Source organism: Syngnathus acus, chromosome 15, assembly GCF_901709675.1.
Source record: "Syngnathus acus chromosome 15, fSynAcu1.2, whole genome shotgun sequence".
NCBI classification, from domain to species: domain Eukaryota; kingdom Metazoa; phylum Chordata; class Actinopteri; order Syngnathiformes; family Syngnathidae; genus Syngnathus; species Syngnathus acus.
This window is the reverse complement of record NC_051100.1, coordinates 7,941,471-7,958,936: the sequence shown is the minus strand read 5'-3', so window position 1 is coordinate 7,958,936 and position 17,466 is coordinate 7,941,471. Positions and strand designations below refer to the sequence as shown.

The following is a 17,466-nucleotide window of genomic DNA, read 5'->3' as shown; positions in this document are numbered from 1 at the left end:
CATTTTTCACAGATTCATTCAACCCTGCCAATAAAGAAAATTAAGCAAAATCAATATATTATTAGTTGCAGTTGTGATATCCATACACAACATTATATAAAAAGAGAAGACAAAAAAAAATACAAATACACAGTAAAACAGGAAAACTTTCTTTGGATATTTTATATTTAAAGAATTTATAAGGAAATAAGGCATTTGATAATTTCAATATCTCGTGACTTCTTATTGTTAATTATTTTTGATACAATTAAATTATTTCAATTCCAACAGGAATGGCACAGAAATGGGAGGAGAGCTGCAAAACGTTAATTCGTGAACGAAAACTAGACAAAGAATGGTAAAATTAATTACATATTCTAAATTATTATCACTTAGGTTACTGTAATGAGTCATGACAGATCAAGAATATAGAGACTTTAAAGAAATGAACCAATAAATCAGACCAAAATTGTTTAGTGGTCAACCAATCAACAATAAATAGATATCTAACGGCGTTTTTAGGATACTCTGTAGAGAACCTTGAATCCTATACGTAATCCGGCATGCGTAATCTAAAAATAAAACTTCCGATGTGCTGTTATTATCGTGTGAATGCATCGATAGGTTACGCACAATTTTACGGTGGAACATTATTTATATGACTATTTATAATAGTCAACGTTGCGAAACTACGTTTACAATCGATGCCTCGACACAGTATTCTTAACCTACAAAGAACGTTGTGGGTTTTATTTTGAAAGACATGCTGCTTTTAAATCAGCTAACTTAACAGCGTCTGAAGAAATGATCTTGACAGCGCATGCTCGAACACTGATCGGGCTTTATTCTCTATCGATGCAAAATCTTGTACTCGTTTTGGACTAGTATTCTGTCCCACAGGATTCGGTTTAGAAATATTTGCCTTTTTTTTTGCATTTTATTTTCTTGTCGATTTCCCCTATTTGCACATAATAAATGGGACTTCCCCGAAGGCTTCTGTAGCACAACCTGACCTTTTTGACATTTTTGTGGTCTCTTGAGAAAACTCGGAATTCGGATGTGGCAAGCTAACTGCAGACGAATGCAACATTTAGCGGATTGGATTTCAGGTGCGTAATTAATAAAATGAACTAAAAAAAAAACGTTGTCAATTTACGAATTAACAAATTGCATTTTATATGGGTTGCATCTATATATCATGTGATATTAACAAAAATCTGCCTAAAATAGTGCAAAATATAAAAGATCGTGGCGCGTGTACCTGGTGCGTGCTTGGGTCAGCTGGCAGTACACGTGACGTAAACATGGCAGACCGATCAGAAACGCGCTGAGCTGTCACAATTCCCTCCCACGATGCTTTTTCTTTTTTACACGATTGCACATTGTATTTTTGTTTTATTTGAATGGACAAACATAAACGTGATTTAGTGCACTTACATCTATCTGCAGGTAGCGTGATGGGGGGCTGCGTGGGGAGGAGTAGGAGCGACGGCCAAGGGAGTGTTCGGAGCTTGACCAGGAGCAAAAAACGTGGAGGTAAGCGATTATCCATATTTGTCTTAGGCAGCCAGTGGTTGGAGTAACATCGGAAAGAGCGATGATAAAGTGATTGGCACGTCTGCTTCACAGTTCTGCTATTGTGGTTTGGAGGTTGGGATCAGGCATTATTGACCCCTTAAACGTGCTTGTTAATTTCCAAAAGCAGTGAGATGATTTGTCTCGGGAAGGAGTGAAACGACTTTGTCTATTTTAGGAAATAGAAGAATCTTCTCAAATTCACACCTTTTAGATAGTTGGTATTAATATTCACAGGCTAAGCATAAACAACTGTGACCATTACCACTACATCCCTACAAAAATGTTTATTCTTTTATTATTATTATAATTTCTTATTAAAACCACCTCTAATGGCTCTTCTTTCTCGTTATTTGGCATGTTGCGCCTTTGAAAAATCTCTCCAATTTTTTCTTATTTTTACCGGTGCTTGTGGGCTATTTCATTAATCTAAAAAGACAGAAAATGTGTTTCAGGCCTCAAATCCGTGCCGTGACTTACTGAAAAATCCAAAAATTGTCTTCACGTTCGAATGTGTCATTTCCTAATGCATGGTGGTGAAGATGGAGTCTGTCCACAAAGCCTTTTTATTGTTCCTAACCTTACATGACTTCAAAGATTCCAAAGTTTGCGGTTGACAGTACACCTCTTAGCCTATCGAATGTCTGACTGTGTTTTATTGACCACTAATAGGTTTGGCATGCTAGCGTTGGGCATTTTTTTTTTTTATATCCTTTCTCCAAATAGAAGTGATAGGATTAGGCCTCATGTGCAGAGATGCGACTTGCTCTCGCCAACTCTTGTTCCATGAAAAGCAAGGAGAGGATATATATGGCCGGTTGTTGGGGGTTTATTTCTAAGCACTTGAGTTACACGGTGGCGCAGATGGTCGACTAAACCAGACAGACCAACTTGTTGTCTATTTGACCGACACCTGTGGATGTAGCAGCGTTAACAACAAATAACAAAGCGGTTATGGGAGTCCCCAATTCCAGAGAGTACAACTACTACCATTCTCCAAATCCTCCTTTAAGGATACTGCTGAAAAGTAAGTCGAGATGAAGGATGGATTGACGGATGAAATTAGGTTACAATCGTGTGTTTATAAGATTATTCATTTCTTTCGGATTAATTCAAACTTAATGTTACATTTTTCTTGACACTAACAATGTTAATAGTTGCTGAGACAAACCTCTTCCACCTTGTTCACTTTTATAGAAATGCTTAAAGATATTCTCACTAATGTTTATGAAGATAAACAAACTCGCTACAATTTCATTTGTACTTGAAAGTTATTTGTATTTGCTTTGATGTAGCATATTATTACTCTTCTGCAAATATAATGGAACACAAAAGAATGAAAATCTCCTCTATCTATACGGCGATCCGCACAAAACTATACAACTTTACATTTTACTGGTGCATTTTCCTAAATTTGCTATTAAGATGAAAGCTTTATTCATGTAGGTAAATGGAGTCAAATTACTAAACACGATTGGCTGCTTTGCAATTTAACAAACAGGATGAAAAATATGGATTGCAATGAAATAGTTATCCCATTTTTATTTAATTTTCATGCTGCAAACAGAATAGAATAAGCCTTGCATTGCAATACCAGGTGGCCTTGCTGATATTGTTTATAAATCATTTGAGGCCATGCAGCACGTGCTAATGCTGACTGTCATTGGCCAAGACATGCTCCTCTGGCCAGCCAATGCCCTTTGAAGACAGCTAAATCCTGTTATGTGGCACCTGATTACCGCCTATAATCCTGCAGTGTCCACCCATGTGTGGCTCACATGTGTGTGTTACTGCTCACGCCACCAATCCACACTCGTGAGAATGAATCTCTTTAAATCCAACCCCTATGTGTGTGGGGGGGGAATGAACTTTGTCTGCTGAAAAATGCTCCCTTTATCAGGGAAGAGGCAGCGACTGACTCACATTACACACAACTATGAGATCCTGTTTACTCATTGAAATATATTGTCTTAGTTTGTACTTTACAATATAGTATATGTTCCTATTTGTAATATAAGATTGATTGTCAAAGTGGCATAAATAGATTTTTATTTTTTATTTTATTTATTATGTTTGAACAATTCATCAAAAAATATATTTTATTAAAATTATATTATATATTTTTACTGTAAATTTCATTTCATCATCATATATAATGAATTCACTTGTACTAACTGAATGTGTCCTACATTTGTCTTCAGGACGTAACGAGCCTCTCAAGAAGGAACGTCCCAAGTGGAAGAGCGAATACCCGATGACCGAGGGTCAGCTCAGGAGCAAGCGGGATGAGTTTTGGGACACGGCTCCAGCTTTTGATGGACGCAAAGAGATATGGGATGCGCTCCGGGCGGCAGCCCTGGCCGCAGAGTGCAATGACCTGGAGCTAGCGCAGGCCATCGTAGACGGAGCCTGCATCACTCTGCCTCACGGTACGCATTTTTGAGCACAAGTGCATAGGTCTCTTGTCATAATTCTCAAAATGTCAGAGGGCAGTTTACAGATGGCCGCGTATCGCTTGTTCAGGGATTACGCCACTAATAGTTATTACATAATAGTCCTGTGTGACCACTGCCACTGGATTGGTGTACACAGAGACATGCGGAAAAAAAAACACTGGCATGTCAAGTACGTATTTATCTACACAGAAAAATCTTTAAGGGTTATAATCAATAAAAAAAAAATCATTATTTTCTATCCACTGTATTTGGTCTACTTCCTTGCTCTAAATGGCAATGTTACAATTTTCCACAGAGGTCCAAATAAATTCAGATTCTGAGTCAGGTCACAACTGCTATTTTCTAGAGTGCCCTTGATTAACAAATAAAATGTTTCGTGCGTTCTTGTTACGTAAAATTTTCCACAATTTCAGTCTTATTACAGTTGTTTAATGTCATTTTTAAAAAAAGTTTTAACACTTTCCCTGACATTAATTTTGGACGAAATATGTAATGACAGAGCATTTTGACTTGAGACGGTTGTTTCGAATCCGCACAGGCTCTCTCACAGAGAGTTACGACGAGCTGGGCAACCGTTACCAGCTTCCTGCGTACGCTTTGGTACCGCCTGTCAATCTCATCAATGAAACATGCAGCGAGAGCCAAGTTTGTGAATCCACCCAAAAGCAAGTGCAGCCTCCTCCCTGCAGGCAAGAGTTCCAACTGCGTGTGCGACTGTCCTCAGGTAAGAAATGAAAGGACAGAGAACAATCTGGTCAAATGCATGTTGCTATCTGACTTTTTTTGTTGTCTAGGCGAGGATGTGCGTCTGACTGCCAGCTTGGCCGACTCCATCGCCGAGCTGAAGAAGCAGCTGGAAGATCAGGAGGCCATTGATGTGTCCCGCCAGAGGTGGTTCTTCTCTGGGAAACTCCTCACGGACAAGACTCGTCTGCAGGATGCCAAAATACAAAAAGACTTTGTTGTCCAAGTCATTGTCAACATGAACCCTACACCTATAGCCGACTGAGAGGGGTGCAATAATTAAAAAAAAAAAAAGGGCGGAAAGTGAGAGCTGGAGAGCTTTATGCACTGGGAATTTCTGTACAATTTTCTATGAGAGTATTGTTTTTATAATGTTCCTTTTTGTATTTGTTCTCCCACTTTTTCCAAATATACTTCAAAAAATAAGCACTGAAACACTTTCGAGGAGCTGGCAACCATCGGCTTGTGAGCCATACTGCATAGAAAAGCCAAGAGCATTTCAACCCACAAGTACTGAAACATAAACGTATTGTAATCTGTTTTACTACTTACTGTAAATGGCCCTCTAGGATTTTTCAAAAACGGAAACATCTTCTGATAGGTCAGAGATTTCCCACCCCTGTGTTAGATGGAAAAATAGAAACCCAAAATGCACCTCCTTGTTTGTATCACTATTTTCATTTCTAACTTTCACCTCCATCTTTGTCTTGTGTATTGGTCTTTGTTCTCAGTGGCAAACTCGATAATGTTTGCCTGGGCATCCAAAAATAGAAAATACCGTCTCTTCTCTCTTTTTTTTCCATGTGAAATTTGAGAGGATAACTGGGAGACAGGGAAGATAAATGTAAATATTTGCATCTGTGTGTTGTTTGGTCAATTGACTTTGTGCTCAGTCATTGTCATTCCTTGGCTATTACAAATAAATACATCCACTATCTGATGAGTGGTTCTTGCTTAAATGAAACAATTACAAATTACGACTGACATGTTTTTACAACTGCAAGAAGCTGCCAGAATCCAGGTTTTTAGGAAACTGCCTCAAAGCGTGCCGTCACCAGCTTGCGTCAGCACACACACACACGTGTATCATGTTTATATTATTTATACATTATTTTCTGTATGTCATAGTATTTATTTGTTGTTTGAAACTATTATTTAATGTTCTAATGATAAAATATGCACTTATAAGGTTTAATATACACTTATTGATACACAAAAATGTAAGAAGGTGACACTACTTTGCGGATTTTCACATGTTATCAACTGTACTTGATCATTTCATTGAATTAGTTGCCATTCATTTTGAGCTCTATTTTTCTTTCAACCTTTCAGCTGGCGAATGTGTTATTAGTGGATTTAGTGCATGTCTTCCTTTTTTCTGTCTGCTTTGTTGTGATGCGTTCAGCAGACATCATTTCCAGATGAAAGTTTTTTTTCCATCATAAAGCACTTGCTTCATGGAGGCTCTAAAATGTCATTGCACGTATACACAAAGCATTCAAAGCACAAAAAGAGCATCACTTCTTTGAGTCTTCTGTGACATGGCATGTTTGTGGGACAGGAGGAGCTGGCAGTAGTCACACACCGCTGTGTTACCCTTCTCGTCAGTTGTGTGCTGCTGCTTTTTTGTTATCGTCTGAGTAGGCGCCGGCCCGAACATGAGCCCGCCAGTTGCCGCGATGCTGCTATTCATTCCTGGCCTGTGTTGGACCTGCAACGGTTAGTAAATATTATATATGTGCAGCAAAAGAGGTCACATGCTGGATGTTGTCGTGACTGTCATCATTGTTGTTTGGTGTTGTCGTAGGGATCTCCACCTGTCCGATGGACTGGTGGCAGCACAGGAGCGGTTGTTACAAAATAAATTTGGGCGCGGACACGTGGAGTAATGCTGAAGCCGCTTGCATGTTACGCGGAGGCCACCTGCTTAGCATTTGGGACAAAGCTGAGCTGGTGACTCCTCTTGCGTACACACGAGCACACGCACTCAACACTGATCTTAACATACACTCTCCATCTTCTCTATCGTTATCTCTGTCTCTTCCTTTTGCAGGCGTGGCTGAAGTTACGCCGTCTAAGATGGCATTACTGGACCGGTTTGTCCCGTAATAACAATACCAATGAATGGAAATGGAGCGATGGAAGTACTTACTCCCACGAGTAAGTGTCCTTCTAGTCAGAAGAAAGCACGACAAAGCTTGTGATCTTCAAAGGCCGCATCATTGAATTGGTCCTCCTGCTCACTTATTTTGCATCTTTAACTGCTTGTTTTGTTTCAGGGACTGGAGTAAAGTCGAGACACCCAAAAGGTGGGACGGCCCGCAATGCGTTGCACTACGGTTTTCAACCAACAAGTTGAAAGTCATGGACTGTCACGAAGTAACGACATTCATGTGCAAGCTTACCTTGGGTTTGTCTACACTTTGTTGATTGTGGCTGCATGATTAGCAACTCAGGAATGTCTAAATGTGCACATGGATTGTGTCCCTGCAGACACATGTATTTGTCCTCCTTGTTATCGTCCTGGTCCTCCTGCCATTCCAATATCCACCACTACCAACTCTCCTCCTACCTGTCCTCCTTGTGCTTCCACTGCCCCTGGTCACACTACCCTTCCAACTATATTGAAAACCACCGCCGTGCCGCAAACCATTTTGGCACCGGAGATCTGCAAAATATCAATCAATCAGTCCACATCGTGTGCCTCGAATGACTACACGTGCTCGTGCCTGCTCGGCGTGTTTCCCAACCCGGTGAGTTGTTTGCGCCGTGAATGCTTAAAGAGGAAACATCTAACGTCAACTTGGCATTGGTGTTTTTTTTTCCTTTCTATTCAAAACATGCAACAAAAGTGAGCAAAGTCAACTTTATTGGGGATTTTGGAAAAAAGTTGAGCTGCATGCATTTTCTCCATTGCACAGGATGGTGCATTCCAAGCTGAACTCAACGACGGTCTCAGTGTGAATCGCGGCATTGTCATCAGAGGACAAGCCGATTCCAATGCAGAGAGGTAATATTTTCTTTCCACTCAAAGGACGTTATTGCAACAGTGCATTTGCAGGCTCATCGTCAAGCTGCTTCTGGGCAAAGAAGACAACGTGACAGCGCTTCAACTGAATTTCCACTTTGGAAACAAAACCACTGAGGTCAACTCCCGAGCGGACAACAAAACTGCCCAAAAGACCGTGAACGCTTCTCAACACCACAAGTTTGGACCCGGACACAACTTCAAGGTCATCAATCAAATTAATGTGAAGATCTGCACTTGTTCCCGCTTTGACCTGTCAAAAAATCCTAAATACTATATTCCCAGGGTTAACCTGTAGAAAATATTGACTAACTGAAGTATGCTTACTGACCCAGCTGTCTTGTCACCATCCAGATTGTCATTCGATGTGGCAACAACACTTTCAATATGACCTTGGATGACAATGTCCAGCTGGGCTTGGAACATCAATTTAAGGACCTGCAACGCATCAAGTGGCTGGAAGTGTGGCACGTGCTGCTGAGTTCCATCCAGCTGATGTGACCAAGTCCACTTTTGGATATCAGCAACAATTGTTTAAATTCTAACTTTTTTTTTCTTTCAGCACTCACTATTGCTACCTTCTGGTATATAACAGCGAAGGGGGGTAATGCATTACTGTAATATATTACATTTAAGATGAAATTCAATGAATTTCTGCATTGGTAGTCGTTGAACCTGATAATGTTACTTTTCTAAGACCACAACTCAGGTTTGATCACAAAGATTTATAACCAAATGAAAACCTGAGGTTTTTTTTAGGGTCGATTTAATAGAACGGTACCGGATTGACCATATAGTTTGTGTGCGCTTTTATTTTGATTTTTTTTTTTTTAATATATGTAATTGCCACTTGCGAGTTTGGCTTAATGTAATTCTTTTGTTGTAAGAAAATAAAAAGATATGACTGGAACTGGAGTTTTTGTTGCCAAGTGTTTTAAATGAAAGTCCAAAGATGTTTTCAAAACAGGAGCTACTTTATTTACAAATTCGATACACTAACTCACTACGTTAAAAGAATTGTCATAAAATACAACAACACTATGATAATGGAAACACAGTTCTGATATTAAAATTTACTTGCAAACGTCTGAATTTTTAAATTTGAAACACTACTCTTTTGTGCGGATATGTTAATTTTGAGCTCAACAGCGCACTCCAGGCAATTCAACAATGCTATGACGTCATCAAATGCGCGACACAGTCATCTGTGTGGACTAGGGAGCTGCGTGTACGTACACAGCAGGCAGGGAAATCGTGAAAATGGTCAAATCGGGGAAACTTCGATCCGGGTCGGGCTCGAAACTCAAACGATGGAAGAAGGGACACAGCAGCGACTCCAACCCACAGACGAGTCGACATCGACATGCTGCTAAAAGTCGCTTTTTCAACCGACCGTCCGGTAAAGATTTATTTTGCACGTGGTTTAGGGGCCGGGCTAATTTAGCTTCTTCTGGACAGTTAGCTTCAATCAAACTTTGTCATTTTGTTTGAGTAGCTTTAAAAGTATTAATACTATTCCTCTGTATTATAATAATGCTTGAATTGAAGCTTTGCTTTGTTTAATTCAAACTCCAACACTAATGTAGTGTGCAGGTTATATCAGTGTTTTGATCTGATCAGTGTATGACTAAAACAAATTTTGATGAAATCACAACAAATGTTTTTTATCACATTCGTGCCCTTCTGATGGTAAATAGGGTTACAGTATCATTGTCCATTTTATTTGCTGGGTTCATTGTCCTTGTAAAAGATCTGCATATTTAGTAAGTGTAGTTATTTTTCATCATTTAATGTTTTACCTACGAAACAAATAGTGTCATGCTGTTTTTTTCTTATCAGGACAAAGTGATCTGACTGTCGATGCGCTCAAGCTCCACAATGAGCTGCAGACGGGACCATTGGAAATCAAAACAGCGAGCCAGAAAGATGCGTTCATGGTGGATGAGCCGGATCAGGCACTGTCTGAGAGGACATCAGGCACCTTCCTCAGCGGCCTCTCGGATTGCTCCAACCTGACCTTCAGGAAGGTGCAACGTTTCTGGGAATCCAACTCGGCCGCTCACAAAGAGGTAAGGAGAGAAGTGGATGTCTGCCATCAAAAAATTTATGAGTAACCTGGTTTTTAAACGTGCCCTGCAGATCTGCGCTGTATTAGCAGCTGTAACGGAGGTGATTCGCAGTCAGGGAGGGAAGGAAACAGAAACGGAATATTTTGCTGCTTTGGTAAGTGTGTTTGCTGACTTCGTGTATTGATACTTAAAAGGTCAACCAGGGTCCAAGCTGTTATGCATGGATCAATTAAAATCCAATGTGTAACAACCAAAGATTTTATTAACTGTGCAGGCAATTTATTGAGTGTCACTTTAACATTTATTCAGGTTTGTTCTGTAATGCATTATTAAAACATGAAGTTTTTGTTCTTCTGTGTGTATGTAGATGACCACTCTGGAAGCAGTGGATTCAGAAGAGTCGCAGGCCGCAGTGGCGTATCTGCTCAACCTAACCATGAAAAGGTTTGCCCTCACAGAAATGGATGCAATTGTATCCGATTCTTCAAGCATGAAATGAATGCTTTCAGGGTCCCTGCCCCAGTGCTCGTGTCCAAATTCTCGGATACCACCAAAGCTTTGATGGACATCATATCCCAGCAGGCCTCGTCTGAAAGATCCTCGTCTCTCAGATGGGTGAATACTTTATTTTTTCTCTTGATTGTTTCCAAGTACATCAGACTGACAGTCTGGTTGCTGTCCTCCTCAGATTTTATCGTGCTTGGCCACTCTGTTGAGGAAGCAGGACGTGACCGTGTGGACTTACCCGTCCACTCTTCAGGCGTACCACGGCTTGCTCAGCTTCACCGTGCACAGCAAACCGAAGGTCAGCTCGCTTGTCTCAATTTTTTGCTTGGAGGAGCCTAGCCCAGTTGAGTTTAGGCGATCGCCGGTCATTCTCTTCAATACGACATTTTGTATACCCCTGTGCAGGTGCGTAAAGCGGCACAGCAAGGCGTGTGCGCCATCATCCGAGGGAGCGACTTCATGTTTGCGGAGAAAGCACCCGCTCATCACCCTGCTGCCGCGTCCACAGCCAAGTTTTGCATCAAGGAGATGGAGCAGGCGGGAGGTAGGCCACATATTCAATCTATCGGTAATGAAGTCATTTAACTTATGTTTCTCCTCCGTGTAGGAAGCAGAGAGGACACCACCACGCTTCACGTGCTGGGCCTCCTGAAGGAGCTGATGTCGTCGTTCCCTCTCGGGCCTGTCAAGTCGTGTTGTGAAATGTTGCTGCGAGTCATGACGCTCAGCCGTGTGGTGAGAAGTTATTTAAAATCCGTCCCCGTAAAATGTAGCCTTCTGGAACAAGCAGCTAGCTGCTTGTTTGCTCTCAATGCCGGAATTGATTGACACTATTGATAATCGAATGTGCTCAAAAACCAAGTCTTTCAAATTTCAATTTAAATCTTAATCTGTATTGTTCATCATTATGAGGGCAAAATTAAAATGCATGAAAAAGGCTTCTCATATTTTGTTTTTCAAATGTAACCCTATTTCGCCCTATTCCCTTCTCATGTTAACAGCTACATTTTCGTTTTTTTATATTCTAGCTTGTTCATATATTTGATTTAATTTATATTGATGGAACGTAATGACAGTTACTGTCGTGTTTTCTGTGTGAAGCTGGTGACCGCCAGTGCCATGCAGACCTTCCACAGACTCTTCAACGGGAAGCCGAACGCCTCAACCCTGTCACCTGAACTCAACGCACAAATAATCACAGTAAGACTGTAGCATGGTAAAAAGCAAAATGCTGTCCTACCATTGAAGGATCATTTCTCTCCATAGGCTTTATATGACTACCTGCCTAGTGAGAATGACTTGCAACCTCTTTTGGCCTGGCTCGCCGTCATGGAGAAGGCGCACATCCACTTGGCATGGTAACGTGCACTTGGAGAATTATCACAGGAGTTTGTCTTCACGTTCCAAATAACTGAGTGTTTTTTTGTGTAGTTTGCAGAGTTCGCTGAGTCTGGGCCACATGCCTCGCCTCTTTTCGGCCGCCATGTCCTGCTTGTTGTCCCCTCACGTGCAGGTGGTGTCTGCGGCCGCCAGCATGCTCAAGGTAAAGCAATCCCCAGTAAAGGTTGAAATAAAAAAAAAAAGTGCCACTCAGTTCACTGTAAACAATGGCTTCGTCCTCAATGTATAAGACACTCGTGCTGCGTTCAAATGCTGTTCGAAATGGATAGATACTGTACCGGTCGGCTTATGTTCATGTTTCAGACGCTGCTGACCGAGTGCGTGGGTCCACGCATGGAGGAAATTGGAATGGTTTCTGCCACGGCCTCTACAGGAAACCCCTCCTATGTCTACAAAATGTTTCGGTAGCAGAGCTTTTGTCATTTTGAAACAATTTACAGGCAGTGTCACCGTGTCAATACGTGTGGTCTGTGTGTTTCAGTGTTGTTGAGGAAGGCTTGTCCTATCGCTTTCATGCCTCCTGGCCTTTTGTTTTGCAAATACTTGGCTGCTTCTACAAAGTTGCGGGGAAAGAAGCGCACCCTGTCATGACCAAGGTACAGTGATACCTCTAAATATGATATGATGTAATGTAATTATAATATTCATAGTTTTATATATATATATATAAAAAATATATAAGTCTTTATAGGTCTTCTTCAGAGAGTTAAAAAAAAGAAAAATCAACATACTTGAGAGCAATTTTATGAGATTTTCCCCATGCTTGTAGTCTTTGCAGTCACTTGCCGACCTTCGAGCCATTCCTCGGTTCCCGTACAGTGGCGAACTGGATCTGGCAGTAGGGGGCGCTGTTCAGAGCATGGGCCCTGAGACTGTGTTGGGAGTAGTGCCTCTAAACATCACTGGCTATGAGTAAGTGTCCAGTGTTTGCATTAAGTTCTAGTAATAATGTAATTGGGCTTGTTTGGCTGTAACTGGACTGTGTTTGTTTGTGCGTCTTTTTTTGGTGGTCAACAGTGACGACCTGGAGTTCCCAAGGAGCTGGCTTGTCCCGGTCATTCGCGATCATGTGAAGAACACTCGCCTGGGCTTCTTCACTTCTTATTTCCTTCCTTTGGCCTCCACGCTCAAGCAGAGATGTACGTCTGAACATTTGTCACAAGCTCAATTTAAATGTGTCATTGGCTAATGCTTTGCTTCCCAATGTGTTGTAGCTGAAGAGTTGGAGCAAGCGGGTCAGAAACTGGAAGCCAAAGTCTATCAGATCTTACAGCTTCAGGTGCGTCCTTTGTGCTATATTGAGCATCCAGCACAAATCAAATCTCCATACATACTCACAAAACAGCATGTTTGTTAATCACCGGATGGTGTCTTTCAGATTTGGACCATGCTGCCGGGTTTTTGCACATCCCCCGTGGACTTGGTGGATTCCTTTAAAAGTATCGCCCGCATTCTTGGCGTGGCCATCAGCGAACGGCCCGACCTGAGGCTCATCGTCTGCCAAGCCCTGCGCACCCTCATCAATAAGAGCTGCACAACTGGTACAATGTTGTTTTGTGTGGAAAGTTGTTCCATTTGAGGACACTGCCGTCTCTGAACCGCTCTCCGTGTCTGCAGAGGAGGAAAAAAACGAAGTGGGCCGCTTCTCCAAGAACTTCCTGCCCATCCTTTTCAACGTGTACAGCCAGAAGCCTGCCGAAGGAGAGCCTCGAGCCTACAGGATGGCCGTCTTTGAAACTCTCAAATTCTACTTGACAGTCACTGAATTGCAGGTGGGATTAAAAAAAAAAAAAAAAATCATGCGTGTGCAGTTGTGTTTAAAGATACTCGTGCTAATCAAACTCTACACGGCCCTTAGATGATCAACAGTTTTCTGGAAAAAGCCATCGAGAGATTGACTGATACAGAGAGCACAGAGTTTATCCGGTAAGTTTTTCTACTTCAGACCCTAACCCTAGTTGGAAAGCTACTTTGAAATGCCTCCCCTTAAGAAATGGAAACTATTAGAGAAGGCATTCAATTTCTCGAATGAATGACGATTTGAGGAAACACTGTACATCAGATTTAAAATGATTTGTTCATCCACTACTTCTCAGGTTGTCAATGATGGACCTTGTGGTTGCCATGGCGCGCTTTTTGGATCAGCCAACAATGACAAAGATATTTGAGCTCATCAAGCCATATTTGGAGGTTTGTGTGCGCATGCGCAGTCAAAAGCGCCGCAAGCTTCAAACATGTTTCCAGTTCTCTAAACCGTCAGTGTTCTCGCTCAGATGAAGAAACCGGGCATGCAGAAGAAGGCTTACCGCGTGCTGGAGGAGATGTGCGCGGGGGAGAGAGACGAGTGCAGGTCGTTTGTTGCGGCCAACATTGAGACTTTAAAGGTGGTCTTGCTGGAGAATCTGAAAAGTGCTTCATCGCCAGCAAAAAGGGTGAGTAAAGAGTACAAAGTACACAAGTTAACATGTCACGCGTTTGCTCGTTTTCATGCTATAAAATCAAATCTTGCTAACTGTATTGGCTCTAATAGTGTTGATATCAAAATGGAGCTAAACAATCAAGACCTGGTGGAATGATTATTCAATGAGTCGCTTTGTCGTGTTGTACAATTGTCCACTGTAATTGTTCTCAGCCGCGCCTGAAGTGTCTGATCCACATCATGAAAAGACTCGACAAAGAGCACAAAGACTTCATCACCTCGCTTCTGCCAGAGGTATCTCAACATGCGCACGATGTCCAGCCATTGATCCCGAATATTTATTCGAGGATGCTCTCTTCTTCAGGTGATCATGTGCACCAAGGAAATGTCGGCGGGTGCTCGCCAGAGCGCGTACACCCTGCTGGTGGAAATAGGACACTCATTTGTGCGCTTCTGCGGGAACGCTAAAGGTAATCTAAATAAAGGGAAGTAATGATTATTATTGAATGAATGAAGTTTGCACGATAGAACTCTGTTTAGCTTCAATTATTAACACTGTGTGTGTGTGTTTTAGAGGCCATCCAAGAGTATCTGCTGCTCATGTATGTGGGCCTCACGGGGTCCATCACGATGCTCAGCTGCACCGTGTTGGCACTCACACGCCTGGTGTATGAGTATAAAGGTAAAGACACTTGACATACAGTGGCTATTCAAACTCTACACATTTTTTTTACATTATTTTATTTTTTTATGAGCTGCCATTCCAACGTGAGTGTGTAGACTTACTATATCCACTAGGAGTCAAAGTCACATTGTTTTTTATTTCTGTCAGACTTCATTGAGGCGTCCACCATGGAGCAGATTCTGCACAACGTGTGCATACTGCTGGCTTCTCGCACCAGAGAAGTGGTCAAAGCGGCACTGAGCTTCATCAAGGTCATCCTTTTCATCATGGAGCCCAAGACGTTGGCGTCGCACCTCACTGTCATGGTTGGTACACACTGTGAATATCACATCATGAAAAACACTTCAGTTGGAGACTGGAGTTTCTAATATTTGATTTCCCGCCAGTTGGATGGCATTGGTAGTTTGACCAATGATGCGATGAGACACTTCAGAGCCAAACTCAAGAATATCTTGACCAAGTTCATCAGGAAGTTTGGGTAAGGCTTGGAGGAATCATTTTGTTTTCTCTGCATACATGTTGACTTAATGCAGGAAAAGATTTCACATAAAGTGCATCTTAAATGTGATGTCTTCATGTTACACCATCAAAAATACTCCTGGCCAATGCTATTAAATTTCAAGCACAATCTCTTGCAAGTTCTTATAATCTATTTGGGTAGAGGGCTGTTATTGTTTTGAAGGCATCATTGTAGGTTGTTATGTTCAGGTTTGACCTGGTGAAGAGTATGCTACCTTTGGGATACTGCAAGGTTTTGGTCAACATTCGTAAAACGGAGGCTCGCAATAAGAGAAAGAAACACGCGGCGACGCAACAGGAAGATTCAGACAGCGAAGAGGAGGCTCCCAAAGCCAACAATAACAGGTACAACACCTCTTCGTCCACACAGAGCGCATCTTTCGACGTGACAACTTGTTGGTTTTGTCTTCTCAGTATTGAGGACATCTTGGCGGGGTCAGACAGCGAGCCGTCAGAGGATGAAGGAAAGGCTGGGAGGAAGAGACATGGCGGGAAGCAGCAGAAGGGTCGGGCCTGGCTCAAAGAGGGAGAAGAGGATGACCCGCTCAACTTCTTGGACCCCAAAGTTTCACAAAGAGTGCTTGGTAAAACAAATATTAAAACATTTCTGCCTTTAAAACAATGTTCTTGTCGGAATGCACCACTATCTTAACGGTTACACATAGCAACATACACTTTGCATAAACTTCCAAACACATGTATTCATTACATTTTGACGATTGAATATTTTGCATCCGGCAGCCACCAACCCCGAAAAGAAGAAGAGTGCCAAGGCAGCGCACGACTTCAAGGTGACGCCAGACGGGCGGTTGATCATCAAAGAAGAGGATGGCGAGGATGATCAGACAGGTAGCGCTCACTATTTTTTTTTTTTTTTTTTTTTTTTGTGAACAGTCGGAAATGTTCTAATAATTCATCACACTACTCGCAGATGATGCCGAGATGAAAGATATTCAAGAAGAAGCTGGAGTGAAGAGAGTGAGTGTTCTTAGTGATGATGAATTGCCAAAGTCCAACACAGTTGCCAATGGAGTCACTTTTTTTTTCTTTTTTTAGAAAAAGGTACAAAAGGGGAACCTTCGAGATGACAACTATGATGATATGGACACAGAGCCACATCTCAAGTATAAAGGTACACAATCATGTAGATGGCACTGGAATAGGCTTAAGGTTAGGCAGGTTTAGTTTTTTTTTGTAACAACGGCATATAAAATGTAAGCAAGCAGTATGCTAGTGAAACAAACCAATGTATCTCCTTGTTTATTTATTTAAGGGAGGCAAGTTAGCAAAGTAATTTGTCCAATTTAGACGTTCCTTGTATTTTATATGAAATATTTTTTTAAATAAATTCTTACTATTTGAATTGAGTGAATTAATGAAGTTTTTCCATGGTTTTACTCAGCTGGTGGTTCGGGCATCCACAGACCTTTGAGAGGCAGCAGAGACTTTGGGTCAGAGTACAAGTCAAAGGTGAGGACATTAACATGCAGAAAACACAAAGACAGCCTTAAAATGCAAATATATACGTAAATGTGTTTGTGTGTCTTTTTTGACAGAAAGGAAAAGGGGATGTTAAGAAGACAGGCAAACCGGACCCTTACGCTTACATCCCTCTTCGGAAGGCCCAGCTCAATCGCAGGTATGAACGCTGTTTTCAAAATCCTATTTTTCTTGCAAGATGTTTGTCACATGGTCTGTGCGTATTTTGTGGTCCTACAGGAAGCGGGCGAAGCTACAGGGCCAGTTCAAGGGCATGGTAAGAGGTGCCCAGAAGGGGGCGCTGTCAGGGAGAAAAATGCAGAAGAGTAAGAGGAGAACTTGAAGATCATGGATGACTCTTCAATGATTTAAATGTGTAAGAGGACATCAGTTTGTTTTTGAACTGCCTCCAGGAATACTGATCCTGCTCTTCACATTGAGTGTATGTAGCCAAAGTAATATGTATTTCCTTTCTTGGTCACCTGAGAGCAGTGTTGGCTTGTAGGTGAGATCATGTGTGAATAAATCCCTTCCAACATTTAAACTTAAAATATGACTTTGAATACACTCCAAAATAATTACAAATCTCAGATTTTGCATTATGA

At 41.6% G+C, this 17,466-nt stretch overlaps 3 protein-coding genes across 5 annotated transcripts; all 3 read left to right on the top strand.

Annotated features, from left to right (window-relative positions):
* The first annotated feature begins 660 nt into the window (after positions 1 to 660).
* On the top strand, positions 661 to 5,691 carry ubtd1a (ubiquitin domain containing 1a). 2 transcript variants are annotated; one of them, XM_037271816.1, is made up of 5 exons: positions 661 to 1,088; positions 1,429 to 1,515; positions 3,756 to 3,983; positions 4,549 to 4,734; positions 4,805 to 5,691. In XM_037271816.1, the coding sequence occupies exons 1-5, from the start codon at positions 1,037 to 1,039 to the stop codon at positions 5,017 to 5,019; spliced, it is 768 nt and encodes a 255-aa protein (XP_037127711.1). In that variant the 5' UTR covers positions 661 to 1,036; the 3' UTR covers positions 5,020 to 5,691. The 2 variants fall into 2 exon arrangements, with proteins under 2 accessions (XP_037127711.1, XP_037127712.1); XM_037271817.1 differs by lacking the exons at positions 661 to 1,088; positions 1,429 to 1,515 and adding an exon at positions 2,405 to 2,581.
* Positions 5,692 to 7,028: 1,337 nt separating this feature from the next.
* LOC119134768 (galectin-4-like) lies at positions 7,029 to 8,686 on the top strand. Its single transcript, XM_037271824.1, has 5 exons — positions 7,029 to 7,164; positions 7,248 to 7,507; positions 7,676 to 7,764; positions 7,816 to 7,987; positions 8,137 to 8,686. The coding sequence occupies exons 1-5, from the start codon at positions 7,119 to 7,121 to the stop codon at positions 8,281 to 8,283; spliced, it is 714 nt and encodes a 237-aa protein (XP_037127719.1). The 5' UTR covers positions 7,029 to 7,118; the 3' UTR covers positions 8,284 to 8,686.
* Positions 8,687 to 8,963: 277 nt separating this feature from the next.
* Positions 8,964 to 17,412, top strand: rrp12 (ribosomal RNA processing 12 homolog). Of its 2 annotated transcripts, none has more exons than XM_037271586.1 (34): positions 8,964 to 9,181; positions 9,622 to 9,851; positions 9,922 to 10,005; positions 10,219 to 10,295; positions 10,361 to 10,466; positions 10,540 to 10,656; positions 10,764 to 10,902; positions 10,966 to 11,093; positions 11,460 to 11,558; positions 11,625 to 11,716; positions 11,790 to 11,901; positions 12,063 to 12,163; positions 12,241 to 12,355; positions 12,529 to 12,671; positions 12,777 to 12,898; positions 12,974 to 13,038; positions 13,138 to 13,300; positions 13,377 to 13,531; positions 13,618 to 13,685; positions 13,856 to 13,949; positions 14,033 to 14,191; positions 14,392 to 14,472; positions 14,543 to 14,648; positions 14,753 to 14,860; positions 15,011 to 15,168; positions 15,250 to 15,341; positions 15,572 to 15,727; positions 15,797 to 15,966; positions 16,124 to 16,231; positions 16,314 to 16,360; positions 16,439 to 16,514; positions 16,785 to 16,852; positions 16,939 to 17,021; positions 17,102 to 17,412. In XM_037271586.1, exons 1-34 carry the CDS (start codon positions 9,043 to 9,045, stop codon positions 17,202 to 17,204), a joined length of 3,864 nt encoding a protein of 1,287 aa, XP_037127481.1. In that variant the 5' UTR covers positions 8,964 to 9,042; the 3' UTR covers positions 17,205 to 17,412. The 2 variants fall into 2 exon arrangements, with proteins under 2 accessions (XP_037127481.1, XP_037127480.1); XM_037271585.1 differs by having other exon boundaries at positions 13,856 to 13,952; positions 14,036 to 14,191.
* The last annotated feature ends 54 nt before the right edge of the window (positions 17,413 to 17,466 follow it).